The following is a 25582-nucleotide window of genomic DNA, read 5'->3' as shown; positions in this document are numbered from 1 at the left end:
GGGAAGAAAGAGGCCTACTTCTTTCACCCAGCTGCACAGCACCTGGACTGCTAATCCCTTATAACAGGGGCTGGACAGAACAACTACGGGGATCTGAACTAAAAGCAAACCCCACAACCTCCAGCCAATAAATCTTTACATTAAGCTTGCTGGCTACACTCAGTGCACCCTTAGATTAACTGACAGGGAAAATTTTGTGTTGACCCTGGAATGGCTTCTTAGAGGGGAAGAGTATGAATTGGAGGGTCCAGATTTAGCTCTGATTTACACCCCATTGATTTTAGTGAGGTTTTACAGGGTATCAGTCAATGCAATATTTAGCCCCATGTCAGCTTCTTCCTGGGAGTGGAGGATATCTGAGTTCCTCTAGCAGAATGGAGGTTAGTGACTGCTCCATCTTTGCATACATGGAAGTGCTGTGCACTGCAGACTTGCAGGTCTGAAACCTAAGGGACTGTCCCAAGGATCACCCAATAGCTTTGCTGTCACCCTGCTGTATTGCAGCAGGTTGCCAACCCATACTCATTGTGCACTTCCCCATCCATCCTGACCCTGTGAAGTGAGGGGACACATCCACCTCTCCCTGCTCAAACACAGCCCCTGTCATAGATCAAGGGGAGAGGAATAACACTGGGCCCTTCTCTAATACCCTCCATCCAAAGATTTACAAACACTAGTGAATTAAGTCTCACTACACCCTTTGCAAGGTAGGTATTATATCCCCATTTTACAGAGGAGGAAACTGAGGCACAGAGAAGCAAAGTAACTTGTCCGAGGCCACACAAGGAGTCAGCGGCATAGGTGGGACTAGAAGCTTGGACTTTTCTGATGCAAATCCCCTCCGCTAAGCCCTAAACCACATTCCATAAGACGAATGCCCTTCCCTGCAAAGGCAGACGTCATTGTATCACTTTCAATTATAATATCCAAGATATCCACACTAAAAGACAATATATATGCATCTCTATTAGCAAATTTCTTGTCATTACATATAATCCAATACATAAATCTGCTGTTACATTAATTAACATGCTAATGAAATAAGCTCTGAGAATGTATACACACACCTCACTTATATCTATGCACAACTTCAGTCAAGTGACACCAGATTTATACCAGTGCAAAGAAGATGTAAAATGCTACTGTTCTGATTTGACCACACTACCCCGGGGCAATGGAGAGTCGGATCCACTGATCTGTGACGTGCAGGTTGGGCTGCTAGCAGGATATTGTCTGTAGCAATTAAGAGGCAAGTTTCCTTCCCGCTGTAAACTGACAAACCAATAGGTGCCTGTGAATAGGCATGAGTGATCTTGATTTATTTTTGTAGCAGAGTATATTTATTTGTAAGATGAACCGATGGACCATGTCCCCAAAACAAGTGCTAACATCTGCAGTAGTGAGCAGCAGGCTGGCTCCTTGGCTCAGCTGACCAGATCGCTCCAAGATTTAGGATAATCAAAGAGGAGCTTTGTTTTATAAGTGTCCATCTAGGGAACTTCATGCTGTACATTAGCTTTTTTCCCCGTAAAAATCTCTGTTGTTACTACCCATGCAGCTCCACCAGTGGGAGCAATGGTGGGAGCCCTAAATGAGTGTCGGCTAGTGCTCGCCCGTCGCCCACAGCAAATCCAGGCAACACAGCAGTTAAAACATGGGCATCCAGTGGCAAATGGTCTACGGTGGGGTTCCCACCATTGCTGCAGCTACTGAAGCTGCACCAGTATTATCAGCTGAGAGAAGTATTAGGGGGAAAAGGCCAGTGCAGGGGTGGCCAACCTGTGGCTCCGGAGCCGCATGCAGCTCTTCAGAGGTTAATATGCGGCTCCTTGCACAGGCTGGAGCTACAGATGCTAACTTTCCAATGTGCTGTGGGGTGCTCACTGCTCAACCCCCTGCTCTGCCCCAGGTCCTGCCATCACTTCAACCCTTCCCCCAAGGCCCCTGCCCCTTCCCCCGAGCCTGCCATGCCCTCGCTCCTCCCCCCCCCCACCAGAGCCTCCTGCACACTGAAAAACAGCTGATTGCAGCGGGCGGGAGGTGTGGGGAGGGAGGAGGAGGCGCTGATTGGTCAGGCTGCCGATGGGCGGGAGGCACTGGGGGGTAGCGGATGTGGGGGCTGCTGACCTATTACTGTGGCTCTTTGGCAATGTTCATTGGTAAATTCTGGCTCCTTCTCAGGCTCAGGTTGGCCACCCCTGGGCTAGTGTAATAACCACACCTCACTCCTAGATAGCACTTTCCAAAGGAGGTCAGTATGATTATCCCCATTTTACAGAAGGGGAAACTGAGGCAAAGAACACCCGGCCGCAGAGCCCAGACTAGAAGCCAGGTCTCTTGAAGCCCACTCCAGAGCTCTAACCACTAGGCAACAGTGAACAGGCGAGACTGCAGCTGAATCACAGCTCAGTGCTCTGAGGGAGCAGGACAGAGGCAGAATCATACTGGAGGGTCCCGCTCAGACGTGTTCTCATGGGCTCATGCTGGGTTTGTACCACAGATCTCTGCTCCATGCCCTACGCCAGGCAATGATCATTTGCATATATTTTCCGTTGCTCTGATATGGGGTTGTAAAGCTGCGGAGCAGTCACTCTAGTTCCATACAGGTAATTTCCCATTATGGGGCAAATTACAGCTCAGCCAAGGGGACCATTTTGAAAAGGAAAGTACAGTTGTTGGCTCCCCCCTGCTGCTCTGGTAAGGAAGCCTCTCAGCTCTATGTCCTCTTTGCCAGCCCGAGTCCAGACCTGAATCATTGATAAGCACAGAACTCCCACCCTTCACAAGCATCAGAGCTGCTGGTTATCTACGCAGCCTCAGCGCAGGACACAGGGTCGGTGCTTTTCAGGCCTACCAGGAGCCTTGTGTCATAATAAAAGTGTCCCCTCCCTCCCAGCCGGCTTGATCCAAAGCCCATGGAAGTCAGGAGAAAGATGCCCATTGAGTTGAATGGATCAGCCCCTACGTATGTTATTGGAGTGGAGAGCTTGTCCGATTCTGAATCAGTACCAAGATCTCCAGAGCAATTCAAAGCCATGGGGATGGCCCAAGGGAGAGAAAGAATAGAACATTATCCAGTTCATTTTGGCAAATGATAGAAACTGAGTGGGTGGGTAGATGCAATGGGTAGTGAGTGAAAGAAAAAGCCCGCAGAGCACTCAGCGCACTGCTGAGATGAATTGCCTTGCTCCACTCATTTGGTAACCAACGTGTGAGGCTCAGCTGGCGAGGTGACATGAGGAAATGGAACCACCAGGCCCAGCAGGGAGCTTTCATTTCCCAGGCTGAAGTTTGAATGGCCCACAAGATGGAAAGCAGAAATAGAGATTTTTGTTTCCCACACCCAGGTTCCCCGAGCATGTCAGAGGCACTGGGGTCTTTGATACTAAGGATCTGGGTGCAAATGTCAAGCTGGGGAGCACCACAAAGGATTTTAACTTCCAAACCCTGGACGGATAGAGAAAAATTGGAGAGACAAACGCACACACTGGTAAAAAGAGGAAGAGAGATAAAAGGCGGAAGGTAGAACAGAGAAGCTAGGCCAAGGGCTAGAGTTTTTAAAAGAACCCAACATCCAGCAACTCTCAAAGGGGGGAAGAGGTGGGTTCACAATTTTTATTTTATGTTTATTTATTACACTTCTGAACAATTGAGGCGCTAATCATTTAGTAATGGATGTAATATCTATGGAAAAGCTTGTCCAGATTCCTGACCAGATCCTTGGACGGACAAAGGCATTAGAATGATTTCAGTCTTAGCAGAAGAGACTAACCCCCAAGCATCCAGACTGCGTTTTACAATAGCCTCAAAACATTCAAGAATGATTTCCAGACTGAGCAACCTAGCCTCTCTGGTATGGGCGAGAGTGGCGTTGCCCTCTGTCTGGGTTTTAAACCCACTCATGCAGAAGGTGGGGACAGTTTCTGAATAAGAGTCTGAGTGACCTAATCTACTATATGAAATGGCAGTTGCATTACCTGCTGCCAATAGCAGGGGATGGGCAGTGGGTAGATTCAAGTCTCTGACCGCTCTAAGCTGGAATGGGGGAGACTGGTTGGATTACAGGGTTGTCATGCCTCACCTCAGGCGGCTACCCTGGAGTTATGGAGTGACACGAGGCCCTTTCTTGCTTTTCTAGCCAAGGGATGACGCACTATGGATTGTTGCAGGGAGGAAGGAAAGACAGGAGAGGAAAGGAGGATATAAACAGTTTGAGGATGGATAGAGAAGCCATTCAACGAACCTGTATCACTTCTTCAATATTTTGTGCCCCTGCTTTGGAGATTAGGGGCCGTTGCACACAGAGGGACACGGGAAGCAGGCGTGACCCCCAGATAGGGGGCTCCTGAGGAGACTGTTGCTCAAGGAGCTTTTCAGAACTCAGCTCTTTGGGCTTGACTCTCCTCTCACCTGCACCAGTGTAAATCAGGAGCAGCTCCACTGAAGACAATGGAATTGCACTGGGGTAAGCGACAGGAGAATAAGGCCCTCCTACTGCACTCGGGTGGGGAAACACTCTTTCTGCATCAGTAGCCAATTGCTGTGCAATAAACTGAGTCTAGAAAACCCTCCCCCCTCCTCAAGGCCTGGGCCTCCCTGGTGAAATCCGTTGGCTCACTTGGCTCTGCTGAAGGGCATCAATGCTTCACTTGCTATTTTGGACAGAGCCTTTTTCCTGTGGTCACGCTCCGTGGCCGAGGAGCCACACACATGTGTGCAGTAACCACTTGGCTCCCGGTTCAAAACACAGATGTTTCGTTACTTGGGGGAAGAGAGGGTCAGTCAATCAATCCCCTCTGGTACGTACAGCGCCCGCGAGCACTTCCTAATATAGAAGCAAGGATCAAGCTAACAAGCTAATGGGGCAAGCAGAGTTAAAGACACAAGGCCTTGATCTTGCTTCCATCGGAGCAAAACTCCTAACGAACTTCAGTGGAAGCAGGATTGGGCCCTCAAGTGCCATTCTATTCTGCAGAAGCCCCATTTTGCTGGAGTTTGTAGGAAAAGAAAGGTAGATCTGGGCATTATGAGCAAACTGCTGGGTCTGGGCAGGTCGTAAAGGCTTCCCAATGAGAACGAACGCAGTAAATGGGCAATGTTTTCCATTTCCTATTTCATTGCAATAATACTCCCACCTAGTCATTCTCAGTGCATAAGCCTAAACATGACCTTTACATATTTGACAGTGGAGAGACAAAGTGAGTGAGGTAATCTCTTCTATTGGTCCAACTGCTGTTGGAAAGAAAGACAAGCTTTCAAGCTTACACAGAGCTCTTCCTCAGAACTGGGAACAGTACTCTGAGCATCACAGCTAAATGCAAGGTGGAACAGATTGTTTAGCATAAGTAGTTAGCCCATATTCTAAGAGACCATTCAACATAGAGTGGTCCAATAAAATAATTTTATTGTCCGAATTCCAAAGGCAGCTTCCACGGGGTCCCATACGGAGATTCTGGACGTTCTTTCCCAAAAGAACAACAGATTATGTCTGTGACTAACATGGCTACAACTACATTGCATATTTGACAGTGAAAAGCCAGCCCTGATTCCTGCCACTTCCTTTCAAGCCTATGAAGCCAAATGATGCAATTTCTAAGCAAGATTAATAAAGGGACATAGGTCACTTTATATGGATATCAAGAATATCCAGAGTTATCATTATTGAATTATAAGCAGTATAGAAGGGATATTAAACCTCATGCTTCAGAGCTAACCCAATCTCCAACTATTAGAAATCAGGATGAGCGCTCATGTGGGGGGCTAATTATCTCATGGTACTTATTGCGGGATTCTTACACCTTCCTCTGAAGCATCTGGTACTGGACACTGCCAGATACAGGATATTGGACTGGATGGACTGCGGGTCTGACCCAACTCCTACACTTCTAATTCCTTTAGCAAACCTCCTAGTGGGAGAACAAGAAGCACTGAAACTGCTTGATAAATAATATTTCCAAGAGTAGAATTATCTATGTCCAAAATAGAAGAAGGAAGAAGTGTTGGTTAGTGGTTAGAGGAAGAAACTAGGAGTCAGGACTCCTGGGTTCTTTTCCCAGTTCTTCTGAAGACTTGTTCTGTAGCCTAGGGCAGGTCACGTAACCACTGCATGCCTCAGTTTACCATATATAAAATGGCGGTAATGGTGAAAATTCAGCTCTCGGGAAGCAGACACATCTCCACTGAAGTCAATGAGTTGCTCTCACTTGTACCAAGGCGAATTTGTGTAACTCAATGGCGTTCCAGCCAATCATATTGCAGTCACTTACCCCATCTGTCTGATTAATATGTACATACCTCACAGGAGGGTTGTGTGTGCATTAATTAATATGTTAAACTATTGCTCAAGCATGCAGGAGTGAAATCAGGAAGGCCAAATCACACTTGGGGTATGTCTACACTATGGGATTAATCCGAATTTACAGAATTCGAATTTTGGAAACAGATTGTATACAGTCGAATGTATGCGGCCACACTAAGCACATTAATTCGGCGGTGTGCGTCCATGTACCAGGGCTAGCATCAATTTCTGGAGAGTTGCACTGTGGGTAGTTATCCTATAGCTATCCCATAGTTCCCGCAGTCTCCCTCGCCCATTGGAATTCTGGGTTAAGAGCCAGTGCCTGATGGGGCAAAAAACATTGTCGCAGGTGGTTCTGGGTACAGCCTCACCCCTCCCTCCATGAAAGCAACGGCAAACAACCGTTTCGCGCCTTTTTTCCTGGGTGAACACTGCAGATGCCATACCATGGCAAGCCTGGAGCCCACTCAGCTCAAGACAGTAGTCATGAACATTGTAAACACCTCGCGCATTATCATGCAGTTTATGCTGAACCAGGACCAGAAAAACGAGGCAAGGAGGAGGTGGCGACGGCAGGGCGGCGACAAGAGTGATGAGGACATGGACATGGACACAGAATTCTCTCAAACCGCGGGCCCCGGCGCTTTGGAGATCATGTTGTTGATGGGGCAGGTTCTATCTGTGGAACGCCGATTCTGGGCCCGGGAAACAAGCACAGACTGGTGGGACCGGATAGTGTTGCAGGTGTGGGATGATTCCCAGTGGCTGCGAAATTTTTGCATGCGTAAGGGCACTTTCATGGAACTTTGTGACTTGCTTTCCCATGCCCTGAAGCGCCAGAATACCAAGATGAGAGCAGCCCTTACAGTTGAGAAGTGAGTGGCGATAGCCCTGTGGAAGCTTGCAATGCCAGACAGCTACCGGACAGTCGGGAATCAATTTGGAGTGGGCAAATCTACTGTGGGGGCTGCTGTCATGCAAGTAGCCAAAGCAATCACTGAGCTGCTGCTATGAAAGGTAGTGACTCTGGGAAATGTGCAGGTCATAGTGGATGGCTTTGCTGCAATGGGATTCCCTAACTGTGGTGGGGCGATAGATGGAACCCATATCCCTATCTTGGCACTGGAGCACCAGGGTACCCAGTACATAAACTGCAAGGGGTACTTTTCAATGGTGCTGCAAGCACTGGTGGATCACAAGGGACGTTTCACCAACATCAACGTGGGCTGGCCTGGAAGGGTTCATGACGCTCGCTTCTTCAGGAACACTACTCTGTTTAAACGGCTGCAGCAAGGGACTTATTTCCCAGACCAGAAAATAACCGTTGGGGATTTGAAATGCCTATAGTTATCCGTGGGGACCCAGCCTACCCCTTAATGCCATGGCTCATGAAGCCATACACAGGCAGCCTGGACAGTAGTCAGGAGCTGTTCAACTACAGGCTGAGCAAGTGCAGAATGGTGGTAGAATGTGCATTTGGCCGTTTAAAAGGTCGCTGGCGCACATTACTGACTTGCTCAGACCTCAGTCAAACCAATATCCCCACTGTTATTGCTGCTTGCTGTGTGCTCCACAATCTCTGTGAAAGTAAGGGGGAGATCTTTATGGCGGGGTGGGAGGCTGAGGCAAATCGCCTGGCTGCTGATTACGCGCAGCCAGACACCCGGGCGATTAGAAGAGCACACCAGGAAGCACGGCGCATCAGAGAAGCTTTGAAAACCAGTTTCATGACTGGTCAGGCTACCGTGTGAAAGTTCTGTTTGTTTCTCCTTGATGAAAACCCGCCCCATTCATTCTCTGTAAGCAACCCACCCTCCACCTTCGATCACAGCTTGCTTTCAAAGGAAATAAAGTCACTATCATTTAAAAATCATGTATTCTTTATTAATTGATTATAAAAAGAGGGAGAGAACTGACAAGGTAGCCCGGGTGGGATTTGGGAGGAGGATCGGAGGGAAGGAAAAGGCCACTAAAAAAACATTAAAATAATGACAGCCTTTTGCTTGGGCTGTCCACTGGGGTGGAATGGGAGGGTGCACGGAGCCTCCCCACCGTGTTCTTACACATCTGGGTGAGGACGCTATGGAACATGGTGATGGGGGAGGGTGGTTATACAGGGGCTGCAGCGGCAGTCTGTGATCCTGCTGCCGTTCCTGAAGCTCCACCAGACGCTGGAGCATGTCTGTTTGCTCATGCAACAGCCCCAGCGATGCATCCTGCCTCTTCTTATCTTCCTGCTGCCACCTCTCATCTCGAGCGTCTCTCCTCTCCTCACGTTGGTCCCTCATGTCCTCACATTGGTCCCTCCTGTCCTCACGTTCACTGGCATCTTTCCTGTACTTTGATACCGTGTCCTTCCACTCATTCAGATGAGCTTTTTCATTGCGGGTGGATTCCATGATTTCCGCGAACATCTCGTCTCGTGTCCTCTTTTTCCGACGCCTTATCTGAGATAGCCTTCGGGACGGAGGAGGGAGGCTTGAAAAATTTGCAGCTGCTGGAGGGAGGGAGGGAAAAAAGGGAGAGAAGTATTTAAAAAGATACATTTTACAGAACAATGCTTATACTCTTTCACGGTGAACAACACTATTCACATTACATAGCACATGTGATTTCTGTGCAAGGTCGCATTTTGCATAATATTGAGTGCCTGTGGCTTTGCTGTTAGAGATTACAGACACAGGTCCGGGCAACAGAATTCGGGTTGCATGCGGCCATGGTAAGCCATTGTCTTTCGGCTTCTGCGCCCTCCTTTCCCACATACCAAGCAAAGCCCGTTGAGTGCTGCGGTTTTCCTGTTAACCTGCAGCAGCAGAAAACAAACTAATGCCCCCCCCCCATCCAATTCTCTGGGATGATCGCTTTATCCCTCCCCCCACTGTGTGGCTGGTATCAGGGAAGATCCCTGCTAGCCACACGTGAAAAGCTCAGCGCCAAACCACCCCTTCCCCCCCCCCGCGCTTGGCTTACTACAGGGAAGGATTTCTTTTCAGCCACAGGCAAACAGCCCAGTAGGAAGGGCCAGCTCTGTCCCCTTAATTAAATTACCGTATTTCAACCAGGTTATCATGAGCAATATCACTCTCCTGAGGATTACACAGTGAGATAAAGAACGGATGTTGCTTGAATGCCAGCAAACACCGGGACCATACGCTGCCAGGCTTTGTCATGCAATGATACCAGATTACTTGCTACTAGCATGGCGTGGTCAAGTGTCCCACCATGGAGGATGGAATAAGGCTGCACTGCCCAGAAACCTTCTGCAAAGGCTTTTGGAGTACCTCCAGGAGAGCTTCATGAAGATGTCCCTGGAGGATTTCCGCTCCATCCCCAGACACGTTAACAGACTCTTCCAGTAGCTGTACTGGCCGCGAATGCATCCCAAGTCCTCAGGGCAAATTAATCATTAAAAAACGCTTGCTTTTAAACCATGTTTTATATTTTAAAAGGTAAACTCACCTGAGGTCCCTTCCATGGGGTCATGGTCTTGGGTACTGGCTTGGGAGGCTTGGCAGGGTACTTCACTCAGGCTGAGAAAAAGTTCCTGGCTGTTGGGGAGAACGGAGTGCTGTGTGCTCTCCGCAAGCTCGTCCTCCTCCTCCTCCTCCTTCTCTTCCCTGTCTGCAGAATCCTCAGTTGTAGCTGATGAGATTACCCCCGCCTCGGAATCCACGGTCAGAAGTGGGGTAGTGGTTGCGGTCCCCTCTAGAATTGCATGCAGCTCAGCGCAGAAGCAGCATGTCTGCGGCTCTGACCCGGAGCGACCGTTTGCCTCCTTTGTTTTCTGATAGGCTTGTCTGAGCTCCTTGACTTTCATGCGGCACTGCTCTGAGTCCCTATTGTGGCCTCTCTCCATCATGCCCTTGGAGATTTTTTCAAAAGTTTTGGCATTTCGTCTTTTCGAACGAAGTTCTGCTAGCACTGAATCCTCTCCCCATATAGCGATCAGATCCAGTACCTCCCGTACAGTCCATGCTAGTGCTCTTTTTCGATTATCGGCCTGCATGGTTACCTGTGCTGATGAGCTCTCTGTGGTCACCTGTGCTGTCCTGTGCTGGGCAAACAGGAAATAAAATTCAAATGTTCGCGGGGCTTTTCCTGTCTACCTGGCCAGTGCATCCGAGTTCAGATTGCTGTCCAGAGCGGTCACAATGATGCACTGTGGGACAGCTCCCGGAGGCCAATACCATCGAATTGCGGCCACACTAACCCTAATTCAAAATGACAATATCGATTTCAGCTCCATTCCGCTCGTCGGGGAGGAGTTCAGAAATCGATTTTAAGAGCCCTTTATTTAGAAATAAATGGCTTCGTTGTGTGGACGGGTGCAGGGTTAATTCGATTTAATGCTGCTAAATTCGAATTAAACTCATAGTGTAGACCAGGCCTTGGAGTTGCAGCTAGCAAGAGATGTTAAGAGTAAGAAGAAGGGTTTCTTCAGGTATGTTAGCAACAAAAAGAAGGTCAAGGAAAGTGTGGGCCCCTTACTGAATGACGGAGGCAACCTAGTGACAGAGGATGTGGAAAAAGCTAATGTACTCAGTGCTTTTCTTGCCTCTGTCTTCACGAGGCAAAAGGTCAACTCCCAGACTACTGCACTGGGCAGCACAGCATGGGGAGGAGGTGACCAGCCCTCTGTGGAGAAAGAAGTGGTTCAGAACTATTTAGAAAAGCTGGACGAGCACAAGTCCATGGGGCCGGATGCGCTGCATCTGAGGGTGCTAAAGGAGTTGGCGGATGTGATTGCAGAGCCATTGGCCATTATCTTTGAAAACTCATGGCGATCGGGGGAGGTCCCGGATGACTGGAAAAAGGCTAATGTAGTACCCAGCTTTAAAAAAGGGAAGAAGGAGGATCTGGGGAACTACAGGCCAGTCAGCCTCACTTCAGTCCTTGGAAAAATCATGGAGCAGGTCCTCAAGGAATCAATTCTGAAGCACTTAGAAGAGAGGAAAGTGATCAGGAACAGTCAGCATGGATTCACCAAGGGCAAGTCATGCCTGACTAACCTAATTGCCTTCTATCATGAGATAACTGGCTCTGTGGATGAGGGGAAAGCAGTGGACGTGTTATTCCTTGACTTTAGCAAAGCTTTTGATACGGTCTCCCACAGTATTCTTGCCGGCAAGTTAAAGAAGTATGGGCTGGATGAATGGACTATAAGGTGGATAGAAAGCTGGCTAGAGTGTCGGGCTTAATGGGTAGTGATCAATGGCTCCATGTCTAGTTGGCAGCTGGTATCAAGCGGAGTGCCCCAAGGGTCAGTCCTGGGGCCAGTTTTGTTCAATATCTTCATTAATGATCTGGAGGATGCATGGACTGCACCCTCAGCAAGTTTGCAGATGACAATAAACTGGGAGGAGTGGTAGATACGCTGGAGGATACAGGATACAGAGGGACCTAGACAAATTAGAGGATTGGGCCCAAAGAAATCTGATGAGGTTCATCAAGGACAAGTGCAGAGTCCTGCACTTAGGATGGAAGAATCCCATGCACTGCTACAGACTAGGGACCGAATGGCTTAGCAGCAGTGCTGCAGAAAAGGACCTAGGGGTTACAGTGGATGAGAAGCTGGATATGAGTTGACAGTGTGCCCTTGTTGCCAAGAAGGCTAACGGCATTTTGGGCTGTATAAGTAGGGGCATTGCCAGCAGATCGAGGGACGTGGTCATTCTCCTCTATTCGACACTGGTGAGGCCTCATTTGGAGTACTGTGGGGCCCCACAGTACAAGAAGGATGTGGAAACATTGGAAAGAGTCCAGCGGAGGGCAACAAAAATGATTAGGGGTCTGAAGCACATGACTTATGAGGAGAGGCTGAGGGAACTGGGATTGTTTAGTCTGCAGAAGAGAAGACTGAGGGGGGTTTTGATAGCTGCTTTCAACGACCTGAAAGGGGGTTCCAAAGAGGATGGATCTAGACTGTTCTAAGTGGTACCAGATGACAGAACAAGGAGCAATGGTCTCAAGTTGCAGTGGGGGAGGTTTAGGTTGGATATTAGGAAAAACTTTTTCACTAGGAGGGTGGTGAAGCACTGGAATGGGTTACCTAGGGAGGTGGTGGAATCTCCTTCCTTAGAGGTCTTTAAGGTCAGGCTTGACAAAGCCCTGGCTAGGATGATTTAGTTGGGGATTGGTCCTGCTTTGAGCAGGGGGTTGGACTAGATGACCTCCTGAAGTCCCTTCCAACCCTGATATTCTATGATTCTATGATAAAACACTCTAAGATGCTACAAGTGTTTTAAAATCCTCAGATAAAAGCCAAAATTCAAAGTATTATTGATTCTCATCTCATCGAACCATATCAATCAATACCGAGTCAGGTCAAGAAGATCTAATAATTATCCATGAAAACGATATCCTGCTATGGAATGGCTCAGATAAGACATGTGGAAAGTAAACTAGTAATTAATAAATAATCAGTATAAGTTATTATTATTATTTGTATTACAATGGTACCTAAAGGCCCCAACCACACTCATGGCCCCATTGTATTAGATGCTGTACACAGGCACAGTAAGACTCTGCCCTGAAGAGCTGACAGTCTAAATAGACAACATAGAGGAGGATCAGAGGAGAGACTGAAGCACAGAGAGGGGAAGTGACTTGGCCAAGGTCACACAGCAGGTCAGTGGCAGAGCTGGGAACAGAACCTCTGACCTTGTCTACACTTAAAAGTTTTGCCGGCATAGTTAACATGGCAAAACTTCCCTATGGATGCAGTTATACTGGTATGCAAAGGCTTATACTGGTATACCTTATTCACGATTCAGTGAAGATATCCCAGTATAAAGCACCTTGTACCAGTACAACTGCATCCACACTAGGGCTTTTACCAGCATAACTATGCCAGCAAAAAAGCCACACCCTTCATCAACATAGTCATCCAGTAAAACTTTTTTAGTTTAGACCAGGCCTGTGTCTTCTGAGACACACCCTAAGAGATTGATTTCAGTGATAAAGAAAATGCTCATTACCATGTGAGGTGTGGGGCTGAGGGTTACTGCAATTAACGAGTATAAAAGGAAATCAGAGCTGGGTCACTGAAGCCTAAAGGGAAGAAAAAACAAGCCAAGGGAAAAAAAAATCCTGCAACCCCCACAAAGATAACAATCGAGTGCCACACCTCAGCTGACCTCAGCTCACTCTCATTGCATGGCTACTGAAACTGCAACTTGACAAACTGGCAGGGTGGGGCTACAAGCAAACTTCACATCTGTAAAGAGGATCCTTCACTGACTCCGCCCATCCCTCAACAACAGCTGGAAACAGCATGTGCAAAAAAACCCTCAGCAAAACAAGAAAACTTCAGAGAGGATGTTTTTCTCCAAAGACCCTGGGAAGGGGTTTTATTTTTCTACCTAAAAATAAAATAGAAACATTCCATCTGTTGCTCTGTCTCTTTGTTTATCTCTGTGCCACATACTGTCCCTTGTGGTACAGAAGAGACAGGATTTGGCTGTGATGAATTTAAAGGGGATTTTGTATTGAGCCTGCTGGACACAAACATACCTTCTCTATCTCTAGCTCTCTGACATCAGGTTTTCCTAAGTCATAGCATGGATACAGTGGTCAGGGAATGGGTTGTTAAGTACACAGCACCTGCATATGCACAAGGGCTGAAATCCAGATGAACTAGCAGGCACAATTCTGATGTGTAGATATGGAAGAAGACAAGATGCTACAGGCTGCTCAGAGAGACAACCCCCGATGCCCGCTGCACACTGTCAGATCTGCAACCGCTTTTTCCGTAGCTCAACAAATTACACAGATACTTACATTGGAAACTTGCAGGGGCTGCAGATGCTGCTATGACCCTATAGTACAGGGGTCGGCAACCTTTCAGAAGTGGTGTGCCGAGTCTTCATTGATTCATTCTAATTTAAGGTTTCACGTGCCAGTAATACATTTTAACGTTTTTAGAAGGTCTCTTTCTATAAGTCTATAAAATATAACTAAACTATTGTTGTATGTAAAGTAAATAAGGTTTTTAAAATGTTTAAGAAGCTTCATTTAAAATTAAATTAAAATGCAGAGCCCCCCCCAGACCGGTGGCCAGGACCCGGGCAGTGTGAGTGCCACTGAAAACCAGCTCGCGTGCCGCCTTCGGCACCCGTGCCATAGGTTGCCTACCCCTGCCCTAGTAGCAGTGACAGAAAAGCCATGTCTGTGACCCACGCCCTGGATTCCGCCCACAGTAATGCACAGCCCCCCTGTGCAATGTCCTTTTACTAGAGCTTTGCATTTGGCCCTCTCTTTCCCTCGCCGGTTCTTTTTTTAATTACTCCTGTGTGGGTCTTTAGGAGATCTTTGCAGATGGTGGCCTGAAGTTTCAAAGCCTAATCAATGCATCCCAGCTTCTGCATTATCGGAGCTCTCAGAGGACGCCCTGCGACACACGTCCATGCCAGAAAGGTCAGAGATAAGTAAAAGGTCCTTTTGTGCTCCAACTTCCCCGCCTGCAGTTTGTTGTCCGGGTTCTTAGAATCTATCTCCTTTTGAAAGAAGAAAGAAAAAAAAAACAACTTCATGTTGACAGTGACAGATAGTGCTTCAATCGGCATCTGGCGCTCTGCTTCATAACGCCCAGGGAGCCTCGCCTGCGAGGCACAGGCAGGGCCCTCACTGTAAGGATGGCTTTATACTCACTGCAAAGGGCAAGAGGCCCTTGTGGCTGGCTGCATCTTCAAAGGTGGCCGAGCAATCAAAGTTGCATGTGAACTAGGTGACTGGCTTGCCTGTGAAAATTAGCACGTTCACAAGATGGCTTGTGCCTTGGAACTAAGCCCCTAGCACTGCAGAGCTGAAATGTAATGCATTACCACTCACAAATGTGCTACTTATCTTGCACGTCTGCATGACAGTATATTAACAAATGAGGCTTCATACAGGGTGAAACCCACCCCTGCAAAAAGTCATCACAACGCCTATGCACCACCATCACTTCAGTCCTCCAACTTGAGCTTAAGCAGTGCATAGGCTGTGAGCTGGCTCTTTGCACTCACTCCATAGTCAGTTAGCCAAAGAACTTTCATAACTGGAATGTCTTTGGTGAAGGGGAGGGATAGCTCAGTGGTTTGAGCATTGGCCTGCTAAACGCAGGGTTATGAGCTCAATCCTTGAGGGGGGCATTTAGGGATCTGGGGCAAAAATCTGTCTGGGGATTAGTCCTGCTTTGAGCAGCGTTAGACTAGATGATCTTCTGAGGTCCCTTCCAACCCTGATATTCTATGAAAGGTGCTACTGATATGTATTGTGTGATGAATAAACTTATGATTCATATTAAATTATCAGTGTAATGGAGTGGCCTGCCCCTTTGCCAGCCAACCTGATCCTATTAGGCCTGCCCACTATATATGCAATGGGGTGTGTATGGTAGAACCAGCTGAGTATGGAGGAGCTGATTCCCCTATAAAGAGCAGCAGAAAGCAACCAGAGAAGGGGATGCTCAGGGAGTTAGGGTATGTCTACACTTGCAGCTATAATTCCCACTTGGAGGAGACATAGCCTAGGGTGACCAGACAGCAAGTGTGAAAAATCGGGACTGGGGTGGGGGGTAATAGGAGCCTATATAAGAAAAAGACCCAAAAATCGGGACTGTCCCTATAAAATCGGGACATCTGGTCACCCTAACATAGCCCTGCTAGCATTCTAAAACTGCGGCAACAGGAGGGGATAGTAGGGTGTGTGTGTGTGTGTCAGTCACACCTCCAGCTCGAAGAGTAGGCCTACCAAAGCAGGGAATGGCTGCTGGGATGAGCAGACTCAAGCAGGAAAACCCAAGTCTTCGGCGAGAGGGCTGGAGGCAGGGAAGGCCTAGGGGGCCCCTGGTGGGTAAGATGGGTAGTATGGACACGCTGCAGATTTTAGAACTTTATTTTGGGAATGATTTTTGTTGGGAGGGGTGTGACTGAGCCAGAGAAGAGTTGTTTGATTTAAGGGGCTCTGAGCTGAAATGAGGAAAAATGAGGCAGGGTACCTGCAGAGTGACCTCAGGCCCTGGGGAGCTACTTGGGAAGTGGTTGGCCTGTTAACAATCAGCAGTTAATTAACAAGTGCTAATTATTAATTAGCTAGCAATCCCAGCATGTTATACACTGTACAATGACACAAATTGCTCAGCCCATTTTGTTGGATTAATTTTGCAACCCACTTGCCCTGTCCATCACCATCTAGAGCATTGTTATGGCTCCGAGAGGTAACTTCTGGCGGGGGTTTCTATGGCTGTGACGTGGCTTGTGGCTTTTGCTCTCTCTGACATAACAACAAGCAGGAAATGTCCAGTTATGGGTTTGGGAGGGCAGGACGGGTTAATGTTCATTAGCTAATGTCTCTGATATTTTTAATAGGTGATAAATTACAAATTAATTGGATGTAAGCGGTAAGGAAGCAAAATTTGCATTAACTGAGTTGCAGAGATATGGGGGAGAAGCATTGTTCAATAGTGGTCAACTTTTGGTCTAGCCGTGCTCTTACAGCAGCTACTGGGAATCTGACCATTGACTTCAGAGTCACGCCAACACTGAGGCCTTGGCTACCCTTGCGGACTCACAACGCTGCCGCGGCAGCGCTGTGAAGCACAAGTGTAGTCGCGCCGCTGCAGCCCTGCAAGTACTCCACCTCTCCGAGGGGAACAGCTTGCAGCGCTGTGAGCGAGCGTGCAGCGCTGCAGGCGCTGATTACACTGGCGCTTTACAGCGCTGTACTCGCTGCGCTCGGGGGGGTGTTTTTTCACACCCCTGAGCGCAGCAAGTGCAGTGCTGTGAATTGCCAGTGTAGCCAAGGCCTGAGTGCTCTTGCAAATCCCACACATGTCGTTGAATTAGTTAACATCTGTAATGTTTGTAAAGGGCTCTGAAAATGTAGATCTCCATCCACCAGGTAGCGCAATTATTATGATGTGGTGACAACGTCAAGGAATGTTTGGGATGAACTTCACACATGAGAGACAGCTTGAGAAGTGGAACAAAGCTGAGGTGTGGTCTACACTAGGAACTTATGTCACTAGAGCTACGTCGCTCATGTAGTGGGAAATCAACAGCCCTGAGCAATGTAGTATACTGATCTAACCCCCGGTGTAGACAGCACTACGTTGACAGGAGAGCTTCTCCCATTGACATAGCTACCGCCTCTTGGGGAAGTGGAGTTCCTACACCAATGGGAGAAGCTCTCCCACTGGCACAGGTAGTGTCTTTACTAAGTGCTACAATGATGCAGCTGGAAGGGTAGACAAGCCTGAGGTGTCTTGTCTCAGCATGAGTGGGAATGATGCTAATGGGAGTGATGATCACGAATTAATAGACCATCTACATCCCTTTGTGTTCAGACATCATTAGAATTTAGTGGTAAGGGAGCGGCAGTCTGCAGTCAGATCACTTCCTTACTTTACCACTGATCTGCTGCATTACCTTGGGCAAGTCAGTTAGGTCCAAATCCTCAACGGTATTTAGGCAACTTACTCCCACTGAAATCAGTTCAAGTTAGGCCCCTAAATACCTTGGAGGATGTGGGCCTTCCTGGATCTCTGCCTCGGTTTCCCTATCTGAAAAGTATTTTGAGTTCTGTGGTGGAAATACAATAATACCTGGCTTTTATAAGAGTTAAGTGTTATTTATATTTGGTGGGTTATTAATTTCCAACTGCAGTATAAATACAAGTTGCTTACATCTTTAGTGGAAAGAGTCAAAGGCATTTAGCATTGATCTATGAATCTTGTATTGATCCACTCTTCCTCCCTGCATTCCTCCTGTAGTTTCCATTGGAAAAGCCTCTTATATTGTATTGCTGTGAGCTCTTCCACAGCTGCCACTTTTTATCCCCGTTACAATTTTCACAGCGGACGAAGTGAGCCCTGTGTACAGTTTGTGCTTCACTGTGTTGAACTGGTCGAGCGCTTTGGGATATGAATTGCACTGTGCAAAGGTGACAGATCATTACAAAACGCTGTTTTATTTAGTGAGAAGATGACTCATATGGTTTTGTTCGTTATAGTGGTGACAAGCTTAAAAAGGACATTACACAAAATAATGCAGAAACAATAGGGGAAATCAGCTTACATAAAAGGAGAACAGTCTAGCTACACAAAGCCCCATCATCATTACACCACACCGTGGTCTAAATGCACACTGGACTCCCTACCCTTTGAGTTAAGTGACACTGGCAGTTACCCACAGGCAGATAATATGAAAGGAAGGATGGTTCTGTGGCCTAGACCGGGACTAAGGAAATTGGGGTTCAAATCCCAACTCTGTCTCAGACTCCCTGTGTAAATCAAATAATCTCTCTGTGCTTCAATTACCCATCTGTAAAATAGACATCATCCTATCTGATATATTTCTTCTGCCCTTTGTTTAGATCGGAATTTCTTCTGGGGACTCTCTCTTACTATGGGTATGTACAGCACTTTGCACAATGAGACCCAGATCATGGTTGAGGCTTCTAGATGTGACAGCAATTTAAATCATTAATAACAACATATCTCTCAAAGTTTGATGTCTACAGTCTGTGAATTTGGCTGGTGAAATCCTGTGGAGTTTCTAATCTCGACAGGAGAAAGCCTTTTCTGCAGAGATTAGATTCTTGCATATTCTTGCCAGAGCAACCAATCTCCACCTTCTTCAGTACCCTTAGGTAACAAAATGTCCTCTACAGAATTGTTTCAGGACATCGCCTTACATCACATCAATAGTAAGTCTGAAAGGTAGGGCACAAACACTCATCTAAATGTCATCTATAACCACATATTCATCAAGTCAAAGACCTCCAGAAAGACCAACCACGTGTGTTGGAAACCCCCAATAAGTCATTCCACCAAGAGATGATTCGGTTTACTCAGATCATTATACTAATTTGATATGTCAACGGACAGTGTATTTTCATTTTCAGGCATACTCTTTGTTAATTACCTTCATTCATAATTAGTTTATAAGCCCTCTGGGGCAGGAAGATCTCTTCCTATGTGCTTGTATAGCACCTAACACAGCAGGGCCCTGATCCTGACTGAGGCTTTTGGGAGCTAGCGGCAATACAAAAAAGAAGAAATAATAATGCATTGTTGTTGGGGTATTTTTGCACCCACTGGCCATCAGATTCCCAGATGGGTTTTGCTTGATACAATTTTGTCATTTCTTTTTAGCCTACGGCTTCTGGGCCAGATCCTCATCTGCTGCAAATCTGTGGGGCTTTGTTGACGTCAACAGGAGCGAATGCTCAGCCTTTCTGAAGATCCAGCCCAATGTGTCTCAAGCTGAGCACCCAAAATCAGAAAATGTAGGCTTCAGTGTGTCAATCCCAGCCATCCCAAAGAGCTAAGCTGCTTTTCAGTGTGCCATTCCTCATTGTGAAGGCCTCTGTTTGCTAGCAGCAGAGATAGTCAATACAAATAAGACACAGAAGAGGAAGATGCCAGGCCAAAATCTGCTGTCAGTTCTACCCAGGCAACACCACTAATGTCAACTGGTGTGTATAACTTTAAAAAGAATTCGATTCACTTGGCCCCAGAATATGCAAACCTATTTTTACCACCCGTTAGCCCAGGGCCGGCGACTATATTATAGCTACCCATAACTGTTTGTTTACTTCCTGCAGGGCGTAAATGAAGAAATGGAAAATAAATGCTCAATAACGATTAACTCAGTTCACCTGCACAGATTGATGGTTGGGTGCACAGCTGACAACTGCAGTGGTGCCCTACACACAAATAGATTTCTACTCCCCTTCTCCCATCACTTTTTGCATGTGCAAATCTGACTCACCCAAGACCTTGCACAAGCAGCTACGTGCTGGAGGAAGATGTATCTGGCTGCACACACTGATGCTTCTTTAAACTAGGTTTGCAAACCACTGCTTTGGAGGTGCTAAGCAAATGCAGCATCTTGAAAACTGAGCTTGTGTTAGCTGTCCTGAGCCACCAAAGGGGTTTATTTAGGTCTGGCTGAGGTGCATCCTTTTTAGCAATTCAGTCTGTGCTGAGATCACAGAGAATTTTAAAAAGATTCAACAATCTTGGCAAAGGCAAACACCAAATGCAATGGAGGAGAGGTAAGTGACCGGAACATAATAGTATGGAACGTTGCGCAAAACATATAAATATATAGGCCTACATGTACTCATATATCAGCTTCCATTATAAGATCTTTCTAATCCTTCTTATGGGACCTCAGCTTCTGACATGCAGGGATCAGGTAAGTATGACGGGTTGTACATAATGCCTGTATCTTTCCGCAACAGATTTTGCAAAGATAATGGTCAGGCTCACAAATGGCGCTGGGCAAACAACACCTTTTTTGGTTTTCTGGCAATTTCAAAAACTTGAAAAGGGAAAATTAATTTCAGGCTGAACCAAAACCAACATTTTTCAAAAATTTTGGCAAATCGAAAAGTTAAAAAAAAAATCATTCTGGGTAAAAACAAGCAATCCCATTTCATTTCAACGTTGAGCGTTTTGAACGATTTTAATTAAAAATAAAAATAAAAGGAAAGGAAAGGAAATTTCCACCCAAAATATCAAAACAGTTCCTTTCAAAAATGCCAGAATAAAATGTTTTGATTTTTTTTCAGAATTTTTGCTTTAGGTTTTTTTCTGACTGAAACTATTTGGTGAATTCGACACGCACCTGCGAACCGCTTTGGTGCTGCGGAGTCTCCATTGTTCACCAAACAAAAGCCTAGTGTGAAAAATTTCACCCAGTTCTACTCACAGAGTTGCTGGAACACACATGTTGGCAAATGACCAGCAAAGGGGAGGGGGAAGAAGGAAGTTCCATGAAACGCAGGTCTCTGGTACTAATGTGATTGATACATATGGCACTAGTGTCTAGAGACCCCCAGGATCAGGGCTCCATTGTGCTATTCCCCTCCCTGGTTCTGCTTGCATTGTTTAATTTATTGGGGAGCCAGACCGGCCAATATTGGGGTTACAAGGTACCCCTCTGCGTGGATCCACCCCTCCCACATGGAAATTAGGGGGTCAGGTGCCTCAGTAGCACCGCAGACCCCAACAGGACTGGGAGTGCAGGAGGGGACATGCATACTTGCCTCCGAAGCCACATGGAAGAGCTGACATGCTGAAGAGGATTCTGGCAAAGCCCTGAAGCGTCAGCCACTGGTGGAATAATTTGGGGAAATGTCCACAAAGGGGCCCCAGCTGGGTTTTCTGCTTTCCTGGGGTTATTCCCAAGAAAGTGGTTGATCTGGGCCTTGGCTGTTAATGAAATTAAATATACCAGACCAATAAAGGAGAGAGCTTTCATCTTATCCTTTCAGTGGCTCGGTGAAATCTAAACAGGGCTGGTTTGGAAGGTACTTTCCACAATCCTTCCCTCCACCTGCACTTGCCTATTCTCAGTCCCTTCCTTCCCTAAAGTAAGGGTGTGAGTCCCTTCCTTCCCTAAAGTAAGTGTGTGTGTGTGTATGTGTATGTGTGTGGCCACATATTTGAGTTTAGGATTAATTAGTCATTTTTTAATTAAAAACTCTCCCAGAGCAAAGCCCCAGCAGTGCTTCTCTGTGAGAGAGCAATCCAAAGCATGCTTATGTCACTGAATCTCTGGGCAAGTGCACATTTATGTTTCCATGAGAAGGGACCCTGCCTGCAAAGCGCCAGTTGAAGGCAATGGCAACTGTGGCTGCGAAATTAATTGCACGATGGAGCCCAGACGGTGCGGACGTATTGCATGTCGCCACTTGCATGTATAATGCTGGCCTGCAAGCCCACAACAAAGACAATTTAGCTGTTGTCTGTTCCTGAGATTAGCCCTGATTCAGCCACCAGTAGCCTGCTACTAGTGTAAACCCTACGAGTAGCCAAGGAAAGATGCAATTTGCACCAGCTGAGCTTACTCCCGTTTCAAGCCTAGTTGAGCTCGACTGGTGCAAATAGCGGCATTGTCTGACTGCACTAGGCGTTTGAACCAGTATACCTACATCAGTTGCTGGCTACTGATGGCTAAATCCCAAGTATAGACAGTGCTAGAAGATAGGCGATACTGCTACTAACTAAAGGCTAGTTTATGCCAAGTCATGTGCAGGTGCATCGGGGAGGGAATTCAAGGATCCAATAAAGGGTGTAGCAATGAGTGCTGGAACACGTGCTCGCCCATCCGCCTGCTCTTGCTCCCATGTTTTTGAGACTCCCATGTGAGTGCTATGTTAGTAATAAAGAATGACAGAGCTTGCAAAGGGCCTAGGCGGCAGACCTGCACCAGCTCCCACTTCTGCTCTCAAATAGGAAGTTGATAAACCTCACTCAGTTGCAAAAAGAAAATCAGATTTCAAAACCTTTCTGAAAAGGGCTCCAAGCCTCCCAGCCTTCCTCTCGTTAACCCTTTCATGAGGCCAACCTCCTCCCAGCTGCACCTGAGCGCTGGCGAGCGGCCGGGCTGGGTGACATCCGACACCCCTGCGCCGTCTCGCTCAGATCTTTGGCTTTTTTTTTTTTTCCGAGCCGTTGCTTATTTTCTCTCATAACGTTGCTTTTATCTCGGGGCCTATCGCATGTCAAATCTGCTTTCATCAATAATCAGGTTGGGGGTGGGAGGGAGGAAAAACTGCTGTCTCAGTTAACATGCATGCACACACACACAAAAGTAGCAAGAAAGTAGAAACTTGATTCCACTGTAACCGATCGCATGGTAAAATTTGTCACCTTTTGAGTTACACATGCTCGACTCCTGGCAGGTAGATCCCAAACATGTGGGGTAACATGGTTTTTATCAGCGCTCATCTCCCCACCCTCAAACCCTGATTCTGAGATGCACATCCTGAGCCACACATCTCAGGAAGGAATGGTTTTAAGCCACTGTTGAGCCTCTCATATGTTGGGCCTGTCCACCCGCTGGCATAATTTAGAGCAGCCCCAGTGGCTTCTCTAACTTACCCTACCTGCAGTATCTCCCTATGGATCGCTCCACCAGATCAGAATAGTCAGAGTGTAGTTCACTCTGGCCACATGCCTCTATCACCTGGCACTGTCAAGAGGACATGGCATAGAGCTTTTATGCTAGACTTGTGCTGCAAAATTTCCCTTCACTGTGGGAATCTGATAATAAAGTGTTCTTCAATCTAGCTGACGAAGGTATAACAAGATCCAATGGCTTGAAGTTGAAGCTAGACAAATTCAGACTAGACATAAGGCGCACATTTTTAAGAGAGGATATTTAACCATCAGAACAACTTACCAAGGGTCGTGGTGGATTCTCCTTCACTCTCAAGTTTTACATCAAGATTGGATAAATATAACATAAGAACACAAGAACAGCCACACTGGGTCAGACCAAAGGTCCATCTAGCCCAGTATCCTGTCTACCGACAGTGGCCAATGCCAGGTGCCCCAGAGGGAATGAACAGAACAGGTAATTATCAAGTGATCCATCCCCTGTTGCCCATTCCCAGCTTCTGGCAAACTATGTTTCTCTAAAAGACATGCTCTAGTTCAAACAGGAATGAATGCAGGGAAATCCTATGGCCTGTCTTATGCAGGTGGTAAAACTAGATGATCACAAAAGTCTGACCTGACCGTATAATCTATGAATCTATGAATTGGGGGAGATATGTCTAGGTTCCAGCCCATTTACACTGACAGAGTGACGTCAATGGCGGGATCATGGCTCAAAATATGGTCTGGGTTGTTCTTGCTAGACAGTGCTATGGAGTTATGATAACATTGCAACTGGTTCCAGGTGATATACCCTTGAGTCTGTTCCAGGAGGGCATAGAAAACCCACCCAGGTGGGAAGAATTCCATGTGAGCATGGGAATCTGGTACAGGTTTTCCTCTCCCTCCTTATCACCAATGAAAGAAACATCACTGCAGGTTTTCGTGACTAATGCTTTTCAAATAAGGTGACTGCAAGCAAGCCCCAGCCCGGATTGTTGTGCTTACTTGAATGATATTCAGTATCAGTGAATTCACCACTATGACTAATTTATATTTATAGGCTTTTCAGCGGTATTTGTGAAATGTTTCCAGGAGAGATAGCACCTTCTCCCTTCTCTGATCAGCTCACTGCCTGCAGCCGTTTCCTTCTGGTCTGGGGTTGGCACATCTGATATAGGGCTGGTGCAGAGACAGTGGGGACACAGCGAACAGACACAATGGCTCAGCCATTGGAACACAGGAACAGGGCCACCCTTAAGGGCAGGCAAGCAGGGCAGCTGCCCTGGATGTCAAGTTCTGGGGGCACCGAATCGCTGTGCCACCTGGCTCTGGTGGCAAAAAATTTCAAAACACCTAGAGCCAGCTGTGCACAGGATTTGCAAGGCCAGAAGTCCACACGGTCTGTTATCCTATCTATACCAATGGCCGGTGCCAGCTGCTTCAGAAGAAGGTGCAAAGAAACCCATAATGGGCAATTACAGAATCACCTGCCCCTGGGAAAGATTGTCCCTGTGTCCAGGCCGTCAGCGGTTGGTTTGAAGCATGAGGGTTTATCACACTTTTAACAATGTCTGCACCGTCGTGCTACCAAAACAGCGTTCATGTATCCCCAGATCCTGCCTGGCCCATACTCCCATTTTGCATGCCGTTCCCAGCAGGAATCATTTGCCCTCAGGTCGGGAAATGTGCATGGAGGCCAGTGCTGGCTCAGCATGGCTGCAGACATGCATCAGCATGCCGATCATGTCCCGGCTCCCTTGGCAACGTGCCATTGTGCCTCCCCTCCACCTGTGATGTAATTTGCAGTGGGCCTCTACAAGAGGTGCCTACCGTATGACTTTCCACTCCAGGCAGAGTCTGGTCAGCTAACTTCCGCCCTGTGCCCTCACTGCTGGCTGTGGTTTTCCTGCAGCACTCGCATGCGCAGCACAAACCTGAACCTGGCCCATTGTGTCTAGGTGAACAGGTGTTCGGTGCTCCCCCCCCACACACACACACTCTTTCCCTCTGCTCTGTCTCTTGTATCTGACTATGATTAAATCGAACCTGTTCAACCGCCGAGCCAGATGTGGGGACCCTGCTCATTTGTTACGAAAAGGAAAAGAAAACGAGATTGCAAGTGGTGACAGTTGTTCGCAGGTGAAGTGTGACCTGCAGCCCTTCGCATACCCCCAAGCCACAGGCTCTCTGCCGGGTGCCGTGGGAACTCTGTACGCTCGCTGCAGAGAGCCTGGGAGCCCCCGAGCGAGTGAGGAGTCAGTTGCCATGTTAGGAGCCGGCCGCCAAGCACAGACGCCAGGCTACGCGCAGGAGAGCTGGTCCGGATAAAAGATGTACCCCAGAACGTAAACGAACCCCAATCCTCAATATTCACCCCAAAGCAGGCCCCATTACACCCCAGACTGAGG

The 25582-nt window shown here is 47.3% G+C and overlaps 1 protein-coding gene across 3 annotated transcripts in view; it reads right to left on the bottom strand.

Moving 5' to 3' along the window:
* CCND3 (cyclin D3) overlaps positions 1 to 25582 on the bottom strand; it is a 69056-nt gene that overhangs the window by 28309 nt on the left and 15165 nt on the right. Inside the window, exons 2-3 of one of the 3 annotated variants that reach the window (XM_065591599.1) lie at positions 9758 to 14793; positions 1535 to 8795 (exon numbers count right to left, since the gene is read on the bottom strand). The exons of the other annotated variants lie outside the window; for them this stretch is intronic. Of the exons in view, the coding sequence (XP_065447671.1) occupies positions 8191 to 8795; positions 9758 to 10304 (1152 nt within the window). The 5' untranslated portion in view covers positions 10305 to 14793 and the 3' untranslated portion in view covers positions 1535 to 8190. Of the gene's footprint in view, positions 1 to 1534; positions 8796 to 9757; positions 14794 to 25582 lie in introns of those variants that run through there. 3 annotated transcript variants of the gene reach the window in all.

Source organism: Chrysemys picta, chromosome 4, assembly GCF_011386835.1.
Source record: "Chrysemys picta bellii isolate R12L10 chromosome 4, ASM1138683v2, whole genome shotgun sequence".
In the NCBI taxonomy this organism is placed as follows: domain Eukaryota; kingdom Metazoa; phylum Chordata; order Testudines; family Emydidae; genus Chrysemys; species Chrysemys picta.
Note: the sequence above shows the minus strand (reverse complement) of the source record. Positions and strands in the feature narration are given on the sequence as shown.